Source organism: Meriones unguiculatus, chromosome 14, assembly GCF_030254825.1.
Source record: "Meriones unguiculatus strain TT.TT164.6M chromosome 14, Bangor_MerUng_6.1, whole genome shotgun sequence".
Lineage (NCBI taxonomy): Eukaryota > Metazoa > Chordata > Mammalia > Rodentia > Muridae > Meriones > Meriones unguiculatus.
In genome coordinates, this window is record NC_083361.1 from 61,956,991 (window position 1) to 61,976,027 (window position 19,037).

The window sequence follows — 19,037 nt, forward strand, 5'->3', positions numbered from 1 at the left end:
CTCTGTGCCCTCCAGATCAATCTCCCACTCTAGGATTGCCAAGTGATCCAATTTCTCCAACATCAAGTATTGCTGGAGAAAATCATATGATCCTGTTGAGTGGTTCCAGAGGAAAAACACCAACTAGATTTAAATGACTCCCTATCAATTCGTCCCCACAAGCACAGTCTAACCTACAGCTGCCTCTTATCAGAACTCAAGTCACAAACTGAATTCTCAAACTTTTTCTCCTTGTCACTGAGATGATTTATTTCTTTATCCTCCCAACCAAATTCTCAAGCTATGCTTTAGATTACATTGCTTCCTGCTCCTCTGGGGCAATGAGACATCAGATATTCTTCCTTGTTTCTTTGGACACGTCAGGATCTCCCTATCCTCAAGTTCTTCCAGCAATCTAGAGACACAGTAACATCTTTCAAAACCCTTACTTTATTTGGTCCTTCTGTCTGTTATACATATTTACCTTCGCTACACCTTCTAATAACTACCTGTCCTCAATGGTGCCACCTCCTCTTCTCCTGGTGCCCACTTTCTATGTTTAGCCATGATCCCATTATTTCTGTTTTATCAGACAACACTGACAATTCCTTTTATCTCCCTTTCGGGAGAAAGGAGACACAGGGGAAGGAACAGGAGAAAAGGGAAAGAGAATGAAGAAGAAAAAGCAAAAGAGAAAACAAAACAAAACAAAAAAACAGTATTAAAAGAATCTCCCTCCAAAAAGAAACTTAAGCCAAGTAGCAGTGGCACACGCCTTTAATATCAGCACTTGGGAGATCTCTGAGAGTTCAAGCCCAGCCTGGTCTACACAACGAGTTCGAGAACAGCCAAGGATATACAGAAAACTCCTGGGTGGGGGTGAGGAGGTCCTCACAAATGTCACCTACAATTCCCATGCTTTGACTTCTCGTTGGTACCCAGTGCTATGAATATCTCCCATATCCCTCCATACTTCTGGTGTTTTGCTTATCCCGTTGGCAACATACTCTCAGTGTTCTTCATCAAATTCTGTTCTTCTGCACCTGACTCAAGGAAGGATGGTTTACCTCAGTGTTTACCCTCATGGTGATACTGAAGTCTACATTCCTAGCATCCTCACTCAGAGTAACATTGCACATGAGTTAATTCAGGTAAAGGGACAAAATACCAAGCCTAGTACAAAAGAAAGTGCTCAGGACAAAAGGAGTTACTACTTAATACAAGTGTTGAGTACTATCCCAAGAACTTCCTACCTTAAACTGTGAGAGAAGCTCATCTGTGGCACTAGTTGACACTTCATTCTCTCTGGTTTCAGCTAAGCGCAAAATCTCATCTATATCCATTTCCTGAAGGAACAAAAGTGACAAAGGCTTAGTGAAAAAGCAACAGTCTCAGCATTTACTAAAAGCATTAGGTGCATATCAGACATCTTTCCTATGGCACTCTATTTACTCTGACAGCCTCAGCCTCTGTCTTTCACACCCAACACTTCCCATTACTATTTATTCAAACAATGCTGCAAAATTCAGGGAATTCTAAGAGAGTAAACTTTGGAGAAATACAGAATCCATCAGTGTCTTATCCAATCCTCTTTAGTGTAGTAAGAGCTTTGACCTTGGCAAGAAAATAAGTAATAATAATAATGATAATTACTTCTTTATAAAAAAATCTCTAACAAAGAATCTACTTTAGGTAAATCTAATTTAGGTACTTACAAATATCCTTAAAAAATTTTTTTTCTACTATTGTACCTCTACTGTAAAAGTGGTGGGTTATACAAGTACATTCTTTTTTAAGTATATCATATACTTAGAAAATATTCATTCTTGAGTTCCCGCTTTTGAACCAGCTGGCTTACCTTTCTCTCTTCCAAAATACACTTCCTTTGACTTTCAAGTCATAAATGAGACATCTGACATACATCATATATATGTACGGCCATATATATTTACACAAGCAAGCACAGATACAAATACATAAAATCAAAGTTCCACATGGAGGCGGAAACATGTGATACTTGTTTTTCTGAATCTGGCTCATGCTCATGATGAGTTCCAGATCCACCAATTTTCCTACAAATGACATAATTTCAAATGTGTAGACATGACAGAGTTTCGTTACCTATGCAACTATCAATGGACACCCAGACTGATTATGTAACTTGGAACTATTAGTGCTACAGTAAGCATGGACATGCAGGCATCCCTATGACACCTTACTTATGGTTCCTTTGAGTATAGTTCCAGGAGTGGTACAGCTGGATCATATGAAAGTTCTGTTTTTCATTTTGAGACCCTTCATGCTGATTCCCATAGTAGCTACAAAAGTAAATCCCCACGCTCCAAACTGATTACCTGAGGCTCTGATTCCTCGCCTTCAATTTCTTTGAAGAGATCCTCAGCTCCAAATTTCAAGATAGCGGTCAGCTCTTCTTTATTAAAGGGATTTGAGCTGTAGGATTAAAATATAGAAGGAGTTGGTGGGATGGCTCAGCAGGTAAAGGCCTCTTACCACCAAGCCTGAGACTACCTGCATTCAATCCCCAAGACTCACATGGTGGAAGAAGAAAACAAGCTGTCCTCTACTACATTCAGAGGCACAAGTGTAACCCTCAATTTCCTCACAAAAAAAAAAAAAATTATATATATATGATTTTAAAAGAGGCTAGAAACATATTTCTATCTCAGTGGGCAAGAGTCTTTGCTGCTCTTCCAGAAGACCTGGGTTGGCTCCCAGGATGCATATAGTAACACACAGGTACCTATAACTCCGGTTACAAGTTACAGTGCTTTCTTCTGACATCTGCTAGAGCCAGGCACACATGGCACACATATATACATGAAAACAAAACACTTACATGCATAAAACTACATAAATATTTAATATATTTTTAGAAAAGAGTATCAATTATGCACTCTGGACCTGGACTTCTGTGTATATACCCTTCACATAAGGAGACAAATGGGGGGCTGGAGAGATGGCTCAGAGGATAAGAGCACTGATTGCTCTTCCCAAAGGTCCTGAGTTCAATTCCCAGCAACCACATGGTGGCTCACAACCATCTAAACATGAAATCTGGTGCCCTCTTCTGGCGTGCAGGTGTACATGCTAACACACATTGCATAAGTATTAAATAAATAAAACTTAAAAAAAAAAAAAAGGAGACAAATGACCAAAAGTTAATTCTGCCCCAAGAACAAGACTCTTCAAATTCCTCATTTTTAACCCAGAGTTTGTGATAAGTCTAGAAACTCAGTTACTGTCCTGTTGGTTCACCTACAACATGTTTATCAGCAAAGATGGTTAATAGCACATACTTTTCTCTGTCCTTTGTCTCAGAAAGTCACCTCATCTTCACCAGCAAGGTTCTTCCTTCTCACCTCTTGTCCAAAATAACCAAACTTCTCTGATTTAGTTTCTTCTTGAACAGAAAATAATCTCAAAACTTCTACTTAGGAAGAACAATTTGACCCAATCTTAAATACACTGTAGCATAATCCAAAGCTGGTCAGAGTATAAACTCAACACTGCTCCTGGTGTCCTTTCACTATTAACAATCCGAAGGCACAACAACCCACATACATATACTTTCACTAACAGTAGAAGCACAGTAGCCAGTTCTGTCTGATGGAGTCACAGCTGAAAAGACAAAGGTGACTCTGTACTGTACTGAGAACCAACTAACAACATGGCCTACACTTCGACTGCTATCATGTCACATGAGGAGCCAGAAGGAAAGACGAAAGACCAGAGCAAAAGAAAGAGGGAATATATGTGGGGGTGGGAGGAAGAGTGGGGACATTAGGCACAAAACAAAGACAAGGGACCAGCAGCACCAACCTCACAGCACCAAGTGGACTGACACTGCCTGAGGTAAAACCTGTCAGACTTTATCAAATGCTGGTGGAAACAATCTAACTAATTCTCTGTCTCCCCATCTTTCTGGTACTTACTTGGATCTTCCTGAGTTGTTTTCAAGAACTGTCCTGCCAGTGGTGTCCATGCGCTGAATCACCAGATGGTCCAACACCATCTTCTTTTTGGCCCGTTCTATGATCTCCTCTTCCACAGTCCCCTTTGTAACCAAGCGGTAAATATTCACCTGTAAGAAAAGGAAATATTATGTTTACTCCTATCTAAAGCACAAATTGCTTCTGTCAAAAATCAAGAGGGAGAAAGTCATTTTGTTCTCTTGTACCACGTATGACTACACCTGGCCAGTCTTAGTAGGTAAACAGGTGGGTACAAAATATATGCTATCTGTAGCAGGCTACATTCTTAAAGGAAAGTGCTTCTAAAGATATCAACCCTTGTTCTTCACAAACATCTTCCCAACAATAACTGGACTCATTGATTTTACAAAAACTGTACTGCTAGTCACATGAAATTGTGACTAGTGACATGAAATTGTGAAGCAGTCTTTGAGATCCACAGATAAAACAAAACCTAAAAAACAAGCCTGTGGTTTCCAGCATGCTACAGATTACACTGTCAGGGAGAATCAGACTAATTACCCTGACTAATACTAGACTAGTTAGCCATGCTCTTAACACAGCAAAGGCTCAGCTCTAAATCTGCTCCTTACACATCTTTTCTGGCTAATGCATGGAAAGTCACTCATGATGTACTTTTCAAGTAGAAGTTGGTTAAGAGTCTGTCCTAGGACTCACCCAAGGCTCAAAGACATCTTTTTTCTAAGCAGGTTATAAAGGGAAGGCAAAGCAGTAAGGAAATAAGGATTTTACAAACAGTCTAACGAGGAAGACTAAACCTCTACCTGCAGTCCCAAACTGATTTCCACAACCTCTCCCCACTGACCTGCTTCTTCTGACCAATTCTGTGTGCTCGGGCTTGTGCCTGCAAGTCATTCTGGGGGTTCCAGTCTGAGTCAAAGATGACGACTGTGTCCGCTGAAGCCAAATTGATTCCCAGGCCACCAGCCCGTGTGGAGAGCAGGAAGCAGAAGTCCTGTACACAATGCAATATACTACTTTATGCAGTGGCCTTCTCAGAGACACTCTCACAGTCCAATAAGCCCTCACACCTGGAAACCCCTGCAGGTGTGAAGAAAAGTGAGATATGATGGACAAACTTTATGAAGACTAAAAGGAGCTGGAGGACTTGAGACATGGGAAATTTTCATTGGATTAAGAGGAAGTGTCAATGCAAGGAACAAAGGAGTAAAGCAGACTCTGGCAAGGCAGCAGGAACAAGGAATTTATGCCCCAGATAACACTAGTGTATGCAACAAGTTAACCAAAAGCACCACAGAAACTCAGTCTTGGTGGAAACTGTTTCAGCAAGCGACCCAGATGTATGTTTTCTCGAGAAAGGGAGACTGTACCATGTAAGGTAGCTAGCATACGCAGACATACTTCACCGTGTGTATGCCCACCCACTCATTAGACTGAAGAAGAAAACAGCACACTACACGAATCCAGACTGCTGAGAAACACAGCAACCTCCATCACCACAGAGCATGCCGGAAAAAAAGTAGAGTGGGTTTGAGGAATCACTGTGTGTGCCAAAGACCAGGTACTAATGTCTTCCAGTCTCCATTGCATTAAGAGACTGGACAGGCATGGTTTACTGGCCATATCTATCTAGGTGAGTATTCAGGAAAACATGTGGGCAGAGGGAAAGTAAACTGTATACAGCCAGGTTTTAAAAAGCTTTAAAAAAAAATCACTATTTTCAGATGAGCATCTGATCAACTATATCAAAGGCTGAAACTTCTATTTTTTGTACATTTGTTTTAGTGTGTGTGTATGTGTGTATGTATGCTGAGCCATTTCACCAGCATCCAAAAGTTGATGGCTTTTACGTACAAAACTACAATTCAAAAGCTGTGCTCGGGGCTGGAGTGATGGCTCAGTGGTTAAGAGTACTGTCTGTTCTTCCAGAGCTCCTATGTTCAATCCTAGCAACTAGTTGGTCGCTCACAACCATCTATACTGGGATCTGATGCCCTCTTCTGGCATGAAGGTATACATGCAGATAAACACTCATATATGTAAAATAAATAAATAAAATCTTTAAAGAAAAAAAAAAGAGCTGGTCTGAGATCAAGTATGGTAGCATATACTGATAATTCAGCACTCAGGAAGAGGCAGGAGGGTAAGGGTGTCAAGGCCAACCTCATTTATATATTGAGTTTGAGATGAGCCTGGGCTACAAGAGATTCTTTCTCTAAAAACAAAGCAAACCAAAATAAATTTTTAAAAAAATGTTTTTAAACCAAACAGATAAACTGCTGACTTGGGAAATAAACCCCAATAAATGATATATTTAACAAATGATAGAACACATATAGTATGTAGAGTAACAGCAGACAGTTTAGGCTAAGATGCCTAACACTGTAAATATAATCTGTACATTGAATTATCTCATAAACAATTTTCAATGCCACAAAGACATAAATTGAATGTTGTCTATGTCTATTATCAAACTAATAGGTTTTAAAAGATTATGAAGCTTGATGCTGCTAGAAATAACATAAAATGGGAGTATTTGTACATGGAAAATATAATTATAAATTATTTTAGGAAACTGAACAAAAGCATCCAAATACTTTTTAATTTTTTAAGTATTTTGTAACTATTTTATTTTGTAACTATTTCAAATGATAATGAAATGACTAAGAAATAGCAGTAGCTGGAAAGATGGCTCAGTGGTTCAGGGCACTTGCTGTCCTTGTAGAAGACCTAGGTTCAGTTTCTGGCACAAGTCAGTTAACAACCATTTGTAATTTTAGTTCTAGAAACCCACACCCTCTTCTGGCCTCCTCGGGCACCAGACACCAGGCACATATGAAGTACACATACATACATGTAGGCTAAGGAGTCATCAACATAAAATTAAAAAAATAACAGAGATATGAAAAACACTAAAAATCACATCCTGAGATGCTGGGTTGGAGATAAAGCTTGGTGGAAGAGTGCTGGTCTAGCCCACACAAGGACCTGAATTGATCTCATAGCGGGGTGGGCTGGGTGATGGGGGGTTGATGTCCTAAGGTCTTTAATGACATGGGGAAAATCACCCAAGTATAATTTTGACAAAGAAAGACAAATTCATATACAGCATGATTACAATAAGGCAAACACGATGCGACAAATGATATAGACAGATATATCTATATCTATATACAGATATGTACAGATATAGACAGCAATGTGTCACTGTGGTGAAGGCTTCACTTAGGGTAGTCTTTACCACCGACAACATCTGACAAATGGGCATGTGGTATCTTCCCCAGAAATTTTAAAATTAATTTTAAAAAGCTACTGAGTATGTCAGAGAAACCATATTTTATATACGGCTATCAGAATGAGAATCAAAAATAAAACTACACAAAAAAATAAACTTCAGATTTTCTCTGGAAAGAAAATGAAACATTTCACTCACATCTTTTAAATTAGAACAAGGGAACAGTGTTTTTGATAAACACTGTAATTAAAAAATTGCTGGTATTTTATTGAGCCTATTACAGACGAAGAAAGAAATGTGATGAGTGCTTTGTTTATCACCACATCTCATCCTCATGGCAATATTACAAAGTGGTGGCTTTGAGCCACTGAGATTTTACAGTTATAGAAAGAGGGGGAAAGAGGGTGAGACTAATGCTTTCCATGATTCAATTCCTAAGTCTTGGTCCTTGATATATTATCACCCCTCACATGTCCAGAACATTAGTCTCACTAAGACCACCAACAAGTATCATTCTGAAATAGTGAAAGAGACACTGAGTTTTTAAAACCCTTCAGAATGCAAAATATAAACCTGTTCTATTTAAAAAAAAAAAAAAGTACCCAGCCGCTAGATACTAGAATACTCTCCGCAACAGCGCTTGTCCAGCTATCTCCCCTGCTCCTTCTGTCTTACGGGTTACTAGTTTGACTTAGCCTGAGGCTCTTCTCCCATACTCCTCCTAACTTTTTCACCTGACCAGCTGATGTGCACACTTAAAATGTAGTCAGGGTTTCTAACTTGGTTAAAGTAGCTCTAATATGGGTGTGCCCAAACCAAAACACTTGCCAAAACCAATTCCAAGCAGGGCATTTAGTAATGTAAGAGTGTAGCTATAAAGCAGAGAAGAAAAAAAAAAATTAGGCTACATTACACCAGGAGTTTACATAACTGAAACTTGGTAAACAAACTATTTAAGCATCAGTACCAGAAAACTACAGATAAGAACCTTAGTCAACAAGGGTATCAAAGCTAATACTACTGGCCTGGCCCACCCAGCTTGCTGTTCTTTCAAACCCATAAATTTGGTAAGTTGGTAGACAACATCACTAGTTCAGCGCAAGGAATCTAGGAAAGCATGTTCATGCCTGGCCAGTGAGTAACAACAAAACAAGGCATCTTTTATAGTAGGGCTTTCTTGTCTTACCAAGACAAGAGAAGTCTGCTACAAAATGCTTCTGAAACGGAATCCATTAAGATGGAAAGACCTCCCCCCTATACAAAGTTCAAGTTCTCCAATAATAAAGCCATGCATATTGTACCTCAGACCCATCTGCATTGAAGTGATCCAATGCCTGTTTTCGGATTTCTCCCTTGATGGAACCATCCAGGCGCTATAAAAAGAAACCACAGAAAAATGTGAAGTGAGGAAGATGAGTGATACTCAGAATAGAACATTAGACTTTATCTCTGAGACATGCACTGAGTAAAAATAACTGGAAATGTTGGCCAAGTACTATAAGGGTATGTGTAAACAGCATGGCTGACGTAACCTGAGCTCTCCAGTTACAAACTCAAGGTCAGAAGTTTCTAATTCAAAGGACTGTCTTAGGCTTACCCAAGGATCAGAATGTCAACTAAAACCTACAAGGAAAGAGATAAGAACATAGCCTGTGTGACAAGAAATAGTAACTCTAGTCACACAGTAAATGACTCCTGCAGAAAAAAATATTAATATGGCTATATAAACCAAATATGTGTTATATAAGCCATGTATGTGCTATACAAACCAAAGAATAGCACATTTGGAAACTACTGAAAATGTTCAAATTAATTGATCATGTATGTCAGCTTTTTCTAAACTTTACATTCTGAAATCACTACAAAGTGTTCAAATAATAAAGCTGTATCATCAGCTTGAGCCTCAGGTACTAAGTTGTGCACAGAATTTTTTATTAGTTAGAATATCCGTCACTTCCAGATACAAGGCAGTGGTACCATATTGAAAATATTCAATCCATACAAAGCAAATACTAAATGCTATACATAAAAGGCATTTCTTAACATGTGGATCTACTTTCACATGCCATCCTTTAACATCATCTCTTAAGATGAAACACTGATTTTACAAAAGGCCAGGCTGATCCAAACAGTGTCTGCAAAAACCTATATATCCCCAAGGCCATGGAGTCACAGCCACTTAAACAACAGATCCACAGGTGGGTGCACATGTACCTCCCTTCAACTATTACTATTCCCTTTATTTACAATAACTGTGCACAGAGACTAGAGCCAAAGGCATTTGCAAAGCCGGGTTCACAGCCAGTACCTGAAAGTCCCCCTATAATAGTCGCTTTAGCAACAAGCACTGAGACAGTCATGCTGAGAAATCACTACCACTTGCTCTGGGGATCAGGATGTTTCAAGAACTCCTATTTTACTCCTAGCCTCAAAACAAGGTCACATCTATGTGGTTATGCAAGGCTACAAAGAAACCCTATCTCAATTTAAAGAAAAAAAAAAAAAAAAAAAAAGATAAAACAACACTGCCTCTTTTCTTCTTAGGATGTGGCATTCTCTGATTAGTTTCACACTTACTCCTAACTGCTTCAACAATAGATATCGATAGGTAGCACAGACATTTTTCCTTGCCAAGTCTTTTTTGCTAATCTTTCCTACCACCTTGTCCTTAAAACTGATGATCATAGGCTCAGCAGTACAGGCATCATGGCACACCAATGCCTGTGCATGTGTTCTCACACACTTATTCTCTCTAATAATAAATAAATTGTTGCCGAGAATAGTGGTACATGCCTTGAATCCCACCACTTGTGAGTTCGAGGCCATCCTGGTCTGCATGGTAAGTTCCAGGACAGCCAGGGCTACATAGTGAGATCCTGTCTCAAATAAACAAAAACACAGGATCTGCTGTTGTTTTTTAAAGAATGACCTTTCCCGTGTTCATTATCATCAGAGTAGTGTAAAGGCATGAAGAAAAAGTGAGGCCTTCCTGGAATCTTAATCTCCTATGTTTTTCAGGCAAGAGAACTTGTCGTCTACTTCAGTAAGGTGGAGAAGAGAAAGAGGACGACAGACAGAGCAGGTGTGAGTAGAGCCACTGAGCTGTCTTACCTGGAAAGGATAGTGTTTGATAGTCAGGTACTCAGCCAGGATATCCAACATCCTCACCATCTGAGAGAAGATAAGGACCCTGTTTCCCCTCTCTCGGAGTCTTGTCAACAGTTTATCCAATAGAATCAGCTTCCCACTGCTCCTGATGAGGGACTGAAGATTCAAAAGAGCTCTTACTCATTACATTCAAACATAGTATTGTGGGAATGACTTTTAAACATGGTATCAATGGTACTGTGCTTGCTGCATGTTACCTAAGCTTTCTTTCTCATCATTTCTGTTCATTTGGAGACAAGTTCTCACTATGTAGCCCAAGAAAACCTTGATAAGCTGTCCTCAAACTCAAGTTCCTCTGCCTCCACCATATCCCTAAAACATCCCTGTTATCCAAAGGCTCCCTCAACTCCACACCAGTAGCTATGTCTGGCTTTTCTCATGTTTTTGAAAGCTTCCTTTGATGCTCCTTGAAGGGTAATCAAGGAAGAGAAGGAATACTTCGATTTAAGATAACAATCAATAGCAAAGCTGAATCACTTTTGAGAAGACGATTATAAGCAAGGGGAGCTGTGTACCTGAAGGACCTCCTGGCCATTCTCCCTTTCGTTTTCCTCGGGAGCTTTGATCAGGTAGCAGTGGTTGCAGCATTTCTTCAGCTCCATCACAATATTAAGGAAGCCAGATGTGCTACCTCTCGTTCCTTTGGCAAGAGCCTTATAATTCCTGGTCAGGATCCATCTGCAAATTGAAAACATTAATGCAAATAGATAAATAGAGTTTATGGTACCATAAGATATAAGCTAAAAGACAGATTTTTACTTTCTATCTCCTCTCATCTAACCATTGATCGTTTGCATCTCCAGGCAGAAGTGAAAAGTTCAATGATTCTACCACGTATGTTAATTAACCTAACTGATCAAAGGAACACTAAAAGAAGACAATTCTATAAGGTTACATACATACTCATTTATACACATGTGTATGCATGCGTGCATACGTGTGTGTGTGTGTGTGTGTGTGTGTCTGTATAAGGGATAATCACTGAAGCACTCTTCTTACAATTTTTGAAACTGGGAGTAAGTCATCAAACAGGAAGACTCTGGTTAACTAGGTTAAGTATACTGTAAAAACCAGCATGGTGGTGCACATCTGTGATCTTAGCACTCAGCAGGCTGAGGCTTGAGGATTGTCAGTTCATAGCATGGGCTATAGTTTGAGAACTTGTCTCCAAAACAGAAACAAATACATGTATTCATTATAACTGATTATAAGAGAGTATTTTTATATTACAAAATGCTAAACATTGTTAGTATTGTTTTACAATATCAACTTAGAATGATAGGAAAATTACACATATATTATGGTATATTTATACATAAGCATTGGGAATAAACTCCAAAATATTAAAAGTACTTTTATCTGAGTAACAACATATCGTTACATTTATCTTAATAGTCACAATTTTGGGAACATGTCTCAAAATGTTCACTTCATCACTATTTATAATGCCAAAGTGTTTGAAAAAGTCCCAAAGTACACACACACACACACACACCAAAGAACAGGATAAATACATTAAAATGCGGGTCCACATTCAAATGGAATAGTTAGTACTCCCAGATAAGAATACCTGGATGGTGCACAACTGTAACCCTGTTCTTAATCTCAGCACTCGGAAGGCGAGTCTACAGGAGGAGACTATACAGTGAGATCCTGTCAGAGGGTTGTAGAGAGATGTGGGGAACAGACAGAAACATCATGCCTATAACACTAGCAATTAGGATGCAAGGCAGAAGGAAGGAGACCTGAAAACTAGTCAAACCCACAAACAGAGAATACTGGCACTATTTAATTGTAAAAAAAAAAAAAAAAAAAAATCACTAAAATTCTTACCACAAAGAACACCCCTAGATCACAAGTCTGTGATCTCCAAGTACCATCTCCCAGTAAACTAGTAAGTAGAGTTCTTTAATGACTGGTTGGCTCTGATTTGAGAGAGGAAAATGGATCACATGAATATGAAATGCTATCATGTAGAGAGTAAGGGAGCTATCAACTACGATAAGGATAGCACTCCTAATCCAAAACTCCAATTTCGACAACATTCTAAGGGTAAATATGATGCTACAAATGAAAAATTCCACACCAGACCTTATGCATGCAGAAAAGAGTCAAATGTAGGTACACTAAAAATATATCTGAAGTGTACATGCACATCCATGTACATACACAATTAATAAAGTCAGAATGTGCTACACAGCACCAAGGAGGCTGAACTATAAAGGAGCATCAGTTTGAACCCAACTGGTACTATACACAGGATTCCATCTTGAAAAAAATAAACATTTACAAAGTCAGGTTTGGATTTTAAGAATATATGAAAAAGACATACTAACAAATTATAATAAAGAGCTATGTACATGTGGAAATAAAATATGAATGTTTCTGTGTATATGTGTATTCCAACTGGGGAATGTAAATACTCTGCAGATATTATTAAACTGTTAAGGAATTATTAACTACTTTTAGGCATGGTAACAGCAAAATTTTGAAGAATAAGATGTCTTTCTCTTTTAGAGACATACACTAAATCAGGAGTAGAAGAAAAGATAGAGGTGATGAACTAAAAGAACTAGTAATGGCCATGAGTTAACCACTGAAGCTAGAGTATGAGCACACAAGCAGACACCATATTAATTTTGTTTATATGTGAAACTCCCATAATATCTCTAAAAGACAAATAGGGGCTAGGGACTACCTAGAGTTCAGCAGTAAGCGTCCACCCAGCACATGTCAGGCCCTGAGTTTGATCTCCCAGAAACACTGTATACGTATATCCATAAATGCATCATATTTTGTGAAAATTAAATGTGACTGCTCTTAACAAGCACATTTTATGCTACCATCTATGTCAGACTCACTATGTTTTAATTTCCATACAATATGATAAGCCAAAAAATGTGCTGCTTGGAATGCTAGAAAAGGAGTACTTGCTCTGTACCATAGGTGAGTGCTGCCTCTCCTGAGCTTTCCTTGCACATGCGTGACTTAAATGAGATTATGCAGTGATGACTTGTTCCTAGCTTCTGGAAGGGACATGTTTCATTCATCATCAATATTTCCAATAGCTAGAAAAATGCTTAGCATTAAAACGTCAAGGAAGATTTCATGAAGAAAACAAAAACTGTTCAGCTTAGCTGATACCTACTTAGTGTAAGAGTATCAACACTAAAAATTAACGGCTAGAGAGATGGCTCAGGAGTTAAGAACACTTGCTGATCTGGCAGAGGACCTGGGTTCAGTTCCCAGCACTCAAAACCATCCTTAACTCCATTTCCAGGAGATCAAAGACCCTCTTCTCATTTCTGAGACAACAGACATGCATGTGGTGCACATACTTACATGCAGGCAAAACACTCATGTACATACAACAAAAAATAAATAAACCTAACAAAAGTTTGTTTTGAGTGACAAACTTCAAATTATTCACATTAAAAAAGTACTGTGTAAATTCTCTCTTACTCAAACGAAAAAAGAAAAACAAAAATAAAAAACTCCTAGGTCAGGTGGCGGTGGTACATGCCTTTAATACCAGCACTTGGGAGGCAGAAACAGATATCTCTACAAGTTCGAAGCCATCCTTGTCTACAGAGTGAGTCCCAGGATAGCTAGGGCTACAGAGAGAACTCCTGTCTTGAAAAATCAAAAAAAAGAAAAGAAAAAGAATCTTCCTTTTTCTGATTGAATATGAACTTAATTCCATTTTTTAGTATACAGACAAAGCAGTGGTTCTCTAGCAAACCCAAGGCTGAAGTCGAATCCTCTCTGCTATAAACAAAATAAAGCTCAGGCCTAGGCCTAGTCCTAATAGTTGGAAGATAGGCAGAGCTTTTTGAGCTCAAGGCCAGGTAGATTTACATAGAAACTCTGATTCAAAAAAAACCAGAAAACTGTACTCTGAGTACTTGCCAAGATTTGCAAGGTTCTAGGCTTAATTTTTTAAAAAAGAAAAGAAAAACAAAAAACTCGAAAACCTAAGTTCAGGCTTTACTTTTTAAAAGGCATGTATCACTTGTGAAGCATCTATCTCATGGAAGGAACTTACTTATAATACTGTTTCTGAAGGGCTGACATCTCCACCCTGAGAATCTGCTCCACTTTGGCAGGAAGGGATTTCTCCACATCTTTTTTGACTCTCCGAAGAAGGAAAGGCTCTAGTACCTTATGAAGACTCTGGTAGCCGTTCTCTCTCCCCTTTCCATGGTCTTCTTCAAAGTCTTCCCAGAACTCAAACCTACAGATGAAATTGTCACATATTAGTCACACAGAGGGAAGAGCATTTGCAAAACAAGAAAAGAACTGAACTAGGAGTAGGGTGGCTCTGAGGGGATTTAAAAATAAAAATTCAAACTGTTCTAAAAGGAAAGGCAAAATTTTTCCCATCACTGAATCCTCAATAAAAAAGGGAATAAATAAAATGTAAGTATAAAATTTCAAAAAAGGACAAGATGGCTCAGCAAGTAGACACTTGCCACCTGACAAGAGAAAGCGAGCTGAGCACAAGCATCCATCACTGTCCATGTCCTGCTGATACAGTGTGACCAGCTGCTTGTTCCTGCCACCACAGCTTCCCTGCCACAACAGGGTGGATACTAGAACCTGCAGGCTACATACTAGAACCGTAAGCCAAAACAAACCCTCCCTTAAGTTGCTTTTTGTGAGGTGTTCTGTTGGGAATTGTGTCAAGTAACTAAAGTGGCCACTATTGACTCTGATCTCTGGGAAGGAAAAAAAGGAGCCAGGAATCTGACATGGGACAAAGAACAGCAATGAGAAAGAACACACAGGGCTGGAGAGGTAGCTCAGCAGTTAAGAGAAAGGACACTCATACAGCAAATGATAAAAAGACACCAGCCAGGACTCTAAACAGTGCTACTTAGACTATGGTTACCCCACCATCTCTAAGGGAGACATTGGTAATGTCTAGGGACACTTTTAGATGTGACAACCAGCTGTAAAGGGTAGAAGCCAAGAATGCACCTAGACATCCAACAAGAAAAATGACACAAGGCAGCTGGAGTAGGGGTGGAAGGTATCCAGCCTAACTCAAAACATTAAGATCACCAGAGATGAGAAGCCCAGCACTGTGACACAGCACTGAGACACAGCACTGAATGGAGGGGTAAGGAGGATCTCTCCTCCCAGGAAAATACTGTTACGAGGAAAGAAAGAGAAAAGCAGGAAGGAGGGAAGGGGGTGTGGGGAGGATGAAGGAAGAGAATAAAAGGGGAGGGAGATGGGAGAAAGGAAGAGAAGAAAAGGGGGAGAGGGAACGAAGGTCAGCCCAGTTTAACCCACTCAGGTGAGCACTGCAGTGAAGGCAGCACAGTCACAATGGCTAGGTTTCTCAATCCGTCATCGGAAAAGTCAAATTACCTCACAAAGAATATTTTTTTCAAAAGGCAAAAGCAAATAAAGACAGTGAATGTGCTACCTATAGGTCTGCCTTACAAGAAACACTGAAGTCAGCCCTTTGGGCTTAAAGAACCGCCCCCCCCAACACACACACAGAGAAACCTCAGTTCACAGGCAAAAATGAAGAGCACCTGATAATGATGAACTACATGTGTTATTTTCTCTTTGCAAGGTTTCCTTAAAAGACAAAATCCTACGTCAACCATCAATTCTACTGCTGCATCTTGAGTTCATAACAAAAGAAGGACCTATTCAACTGCTATAATCTAAGTATAAAACAAGGACAATTTAAGTAAGTCAAGCATTAACCGCAAGATTAGGATAAAATACACATGCCTTGAAAATCCAAGAACAGGAATTAAATAGTACACTAAAAATATAAATACTACGCAGGTAGTAAAGGAGAGATAGGAATAAACATGAACCACAGAAACAAGGAGCCAAATGACAGGAGCGGTATAACCGTACCATTGTTTCTATCCAAGACCCTGCCTCAATCTAATCAAAGAGAGGAAAAACCACACACACACAACCCCTGTATCCAGTGTTTTAACCCCAACAATTCTATTCAAAACAGAGGTTCTACAGTATAAGACATGATATAAAAAGCATTCACATAAGAAAGACATTTAAAAGCCTGAACTTGCAGAAATACAAAGAAAATTGTAAAAAAAACAAAGAAAATTGGTAACAAAAAAAAAAGTTGTCAGTACAAGTTTATGAATGCCACATAAATATGTAACACTCACCTGTAGCTGTAGACTCTCCCTGGAGCTCTCGATCCTAACTATAGTTCTAGGGCAGGACTCTCAACCTTTCTAACACTGTGACCCTTTAATACAGTTCTTCATGTTGGGACGAGTCCCCCAACCATAAAATTTCATTGTTACTTCACAGCTGTTATGAATCATGATGTAAGTATCTGTGTTTTCTGATGATCTGAGGTGACCCCTGTGATAGGGTCATTTGACCCCAAAAGGGTCTCAAGCCACTGCTCTTAACTCTGCAGCTCTAAACGTAACTATAGCTCTAAACTCTAATTCTAGCTGTACACTCAATTGCAGCACTAGACTAACTGCAGCTCTGTACACAGCTGTAGCTCTGTACTCTGTAATTCTCAATACCTGTAGCTCTAGACTTTAGTACAGTATAAAAATGAGATGAAAACAAAAGTGTAAGAGGGCTCAGGATATATACAATTATCTCAGCCTGAATTTCACCCCCAGCATCTTACCAAAACAACAGAATACCCTAAAATGTAACCAAAATTTAAAAAATAAATTTAAGAAAAGAAGTTTAGGAGCTCTAACAAAAAAAAAAAACAAAACACTAAACACTACTGATAAAAATTACACAGTGAAATAGAGAAAACTTTCCTTGATCATGGATTAGAAGGTTCAGTTATTATCAGATTAACAACTCACAATCCAAACAAAATTCCAGTAGGATCTTCCCCAGATATGAGTGAGCTGATCGTGAAATAGAAATGAAACCCTTTCCGAGTAGACAAAATGTTTTTTGAATGAAACAGTCGAATACTTCTCCATGTTTCATTCAAAACAGAACTAAAGACAGAAGTAGGGACATAAGCATTCATTGCACAGGACTGACAGCCCAGAAATACATTCTTCCTATCTTAACTAAGATCTTTAAAAGATACAGTCTTCCAACAAACAATGCTGGTATAACCTTCCAAATTCCTAGGCAAAGAAAAATAAAAATCAATCAAGGTCCCCATGCTTCATACACTAATTGCCTTAGAATAAAATGTGCACGTAATGTGACAGCTAAAATTTATAAAACAAAAATCTCTTGGTGGTCCCATGGTTAAGCATCCATGCTTTAGACACATCACACAAAAATAACTTGATAAATTACATTTGAAAGTTAAAATTTGGCTCTTCAAAAGGGGTTACGAAAATAAAAAGAAAAGCCAGTAACACACCAATAAAGCACTTGCATACAGAAATGTTTTTAAAGAAATAAAAATGTTCAACTCATAAGCTGAAAATTCAATTTTTAAGAGCTAAAGCAATGCTGTTGAAATTCTCGTTAACTATGTAAAAATGCATGTCAGTATGTATGTTGGTGCACTAAGTACATGCAGAACCTGAAGAGGCTAAAAAAGGATTTCCGATTCCCTAGAACTGGAGTTACAGACAATTGGGAGCCACCATGGAGTGTTTAGGAACTGAACCCAGGTCCTTTGCAATAGCAGAAGTTCTCTTAACTACTGAGCCCGAACCTAATCTGCTTCCTTTCTTTTTTCTTTTCTGTTTTGTTTTGTCTTATTTTTTGAGGCACTGTTTCTCTGTGTAACCCTGGCTGTCCCTGAACTTGATCTGTAGACGAGACTGGAACTCAGAGATCTGCCTGCCTTTACTTCCTGAGTGCTGGGATTAAAGGTGTGTACCCAGCAGGCCCAATCTAATTTTCTTAACAGCAAGAGATCTGAGTATTTCACTAAAAAAAAATCCCAAAAAGCCAAAGAGAAAATAAGATGCTCAACATCCTTATTCATCACACAGAAAAAGATATGGAACATTTATCTGTCGATTATACGATTAGTAATTAAATTGTTTACTGTGTATCAGTTGCTATTCCAGGTTATGTGAACCAGTGATAAACAAGGCAAGCAAGATATCCCTAGTATATCTAGTATTTTCACAGGCCTAAGTTAGTGATATGCAACCAATCAAACAGGGAGAAGAAAGAGGATAAGAAAAGAAGTGGCTCTCGTGTAAAAACAAGGAACAGAAGCAGTCCGGGTAATACAGAGTAGGAATGGGTCAGCACGTAGAAAAGGCAGGAAGAGGGCCAGGACGGCTGATGCATAATGAGCAATGGAACAGAGATATGAGTCAAGTATGAACCAGGATCCAGCTCAATAAGCCATCCACACTAGAGGAACAAATTTAGACTTTTTTCTGAGTTATCACTCACTGGTCAGTCTGTGGAATGACCGTAAATACTCTGTATCTGTCCTACACAATGTATCTAGTAGGGATAAGACAAAGTTTTGTAAGAAGGAATTTGGCTTGAGGAAGGACTAAAATTGATGCTTCTATTAGTAAAGACTGTATTTATGGCATGTCAGATTATGTATGGCATATACTTCATTCATGTGGCTTTGGGTTTTGTTTTATGCTTTTTTGAAGCAGCTACATGGAGCTTAGAGCGGCCTCAAATTCACTATGTAGCTGGCATTGAATTTCTTTCTAATCCCACTGTCTTAACTTCCCAGGTGCGGGGACTGGCTAATCACC

At 38.9% G+C, this 19,037-nt stretch overlaps 1 protein-coding gene across 10 annotated transcripts in view; it reads right to left on the reverse strand.

Moving 5' to 3' along the window:
* The window catches only part of Chd2 (chromodomain helicase DNA binding protein 2), a 136,081-nt gene that overhangs the window by 46,255 nt on the left and 70,789 nt on the right, over positions 1–19,037 (reverse strand). For all 10 annotated transcript variants that reach the window (XM_060367343.1, XM_060367347.1, XM_060367345.1 and 7 more), the window contains 8 exons: positions 14,402–14,590; positions 10,872–11,034; positions 10,300–10,452; positions 8,490–8,561; positions 4,798–4,947; positions 3,933–4,081; positions 2,334–2,430; positions 1,233–1,325 (listed from right to left, as the gene is read on the reverse strand). In XM_060367343.1, coding sequence (XP_060223326.1) covers positions 1,233–1,325; positions 2,334–2,430; positions 3,933–4,081; positions 4,798–4,947; positions 8,490–8,561; positions 10,300–10,452; positions 10,872–11,034; positions 14,402–14,590 — 1,066 coding nt within the window. The remainder of the gene's footprint in view (positions 1–1,232; positions 1,326–2,333; positions 2,431–3,932; positions 4,082–4,797; positions 4,948–8,489; positions 8,562–10,299; positions 10,453–10,871; positions 11,035–14,401; positions 14,591–19,037) is intronic.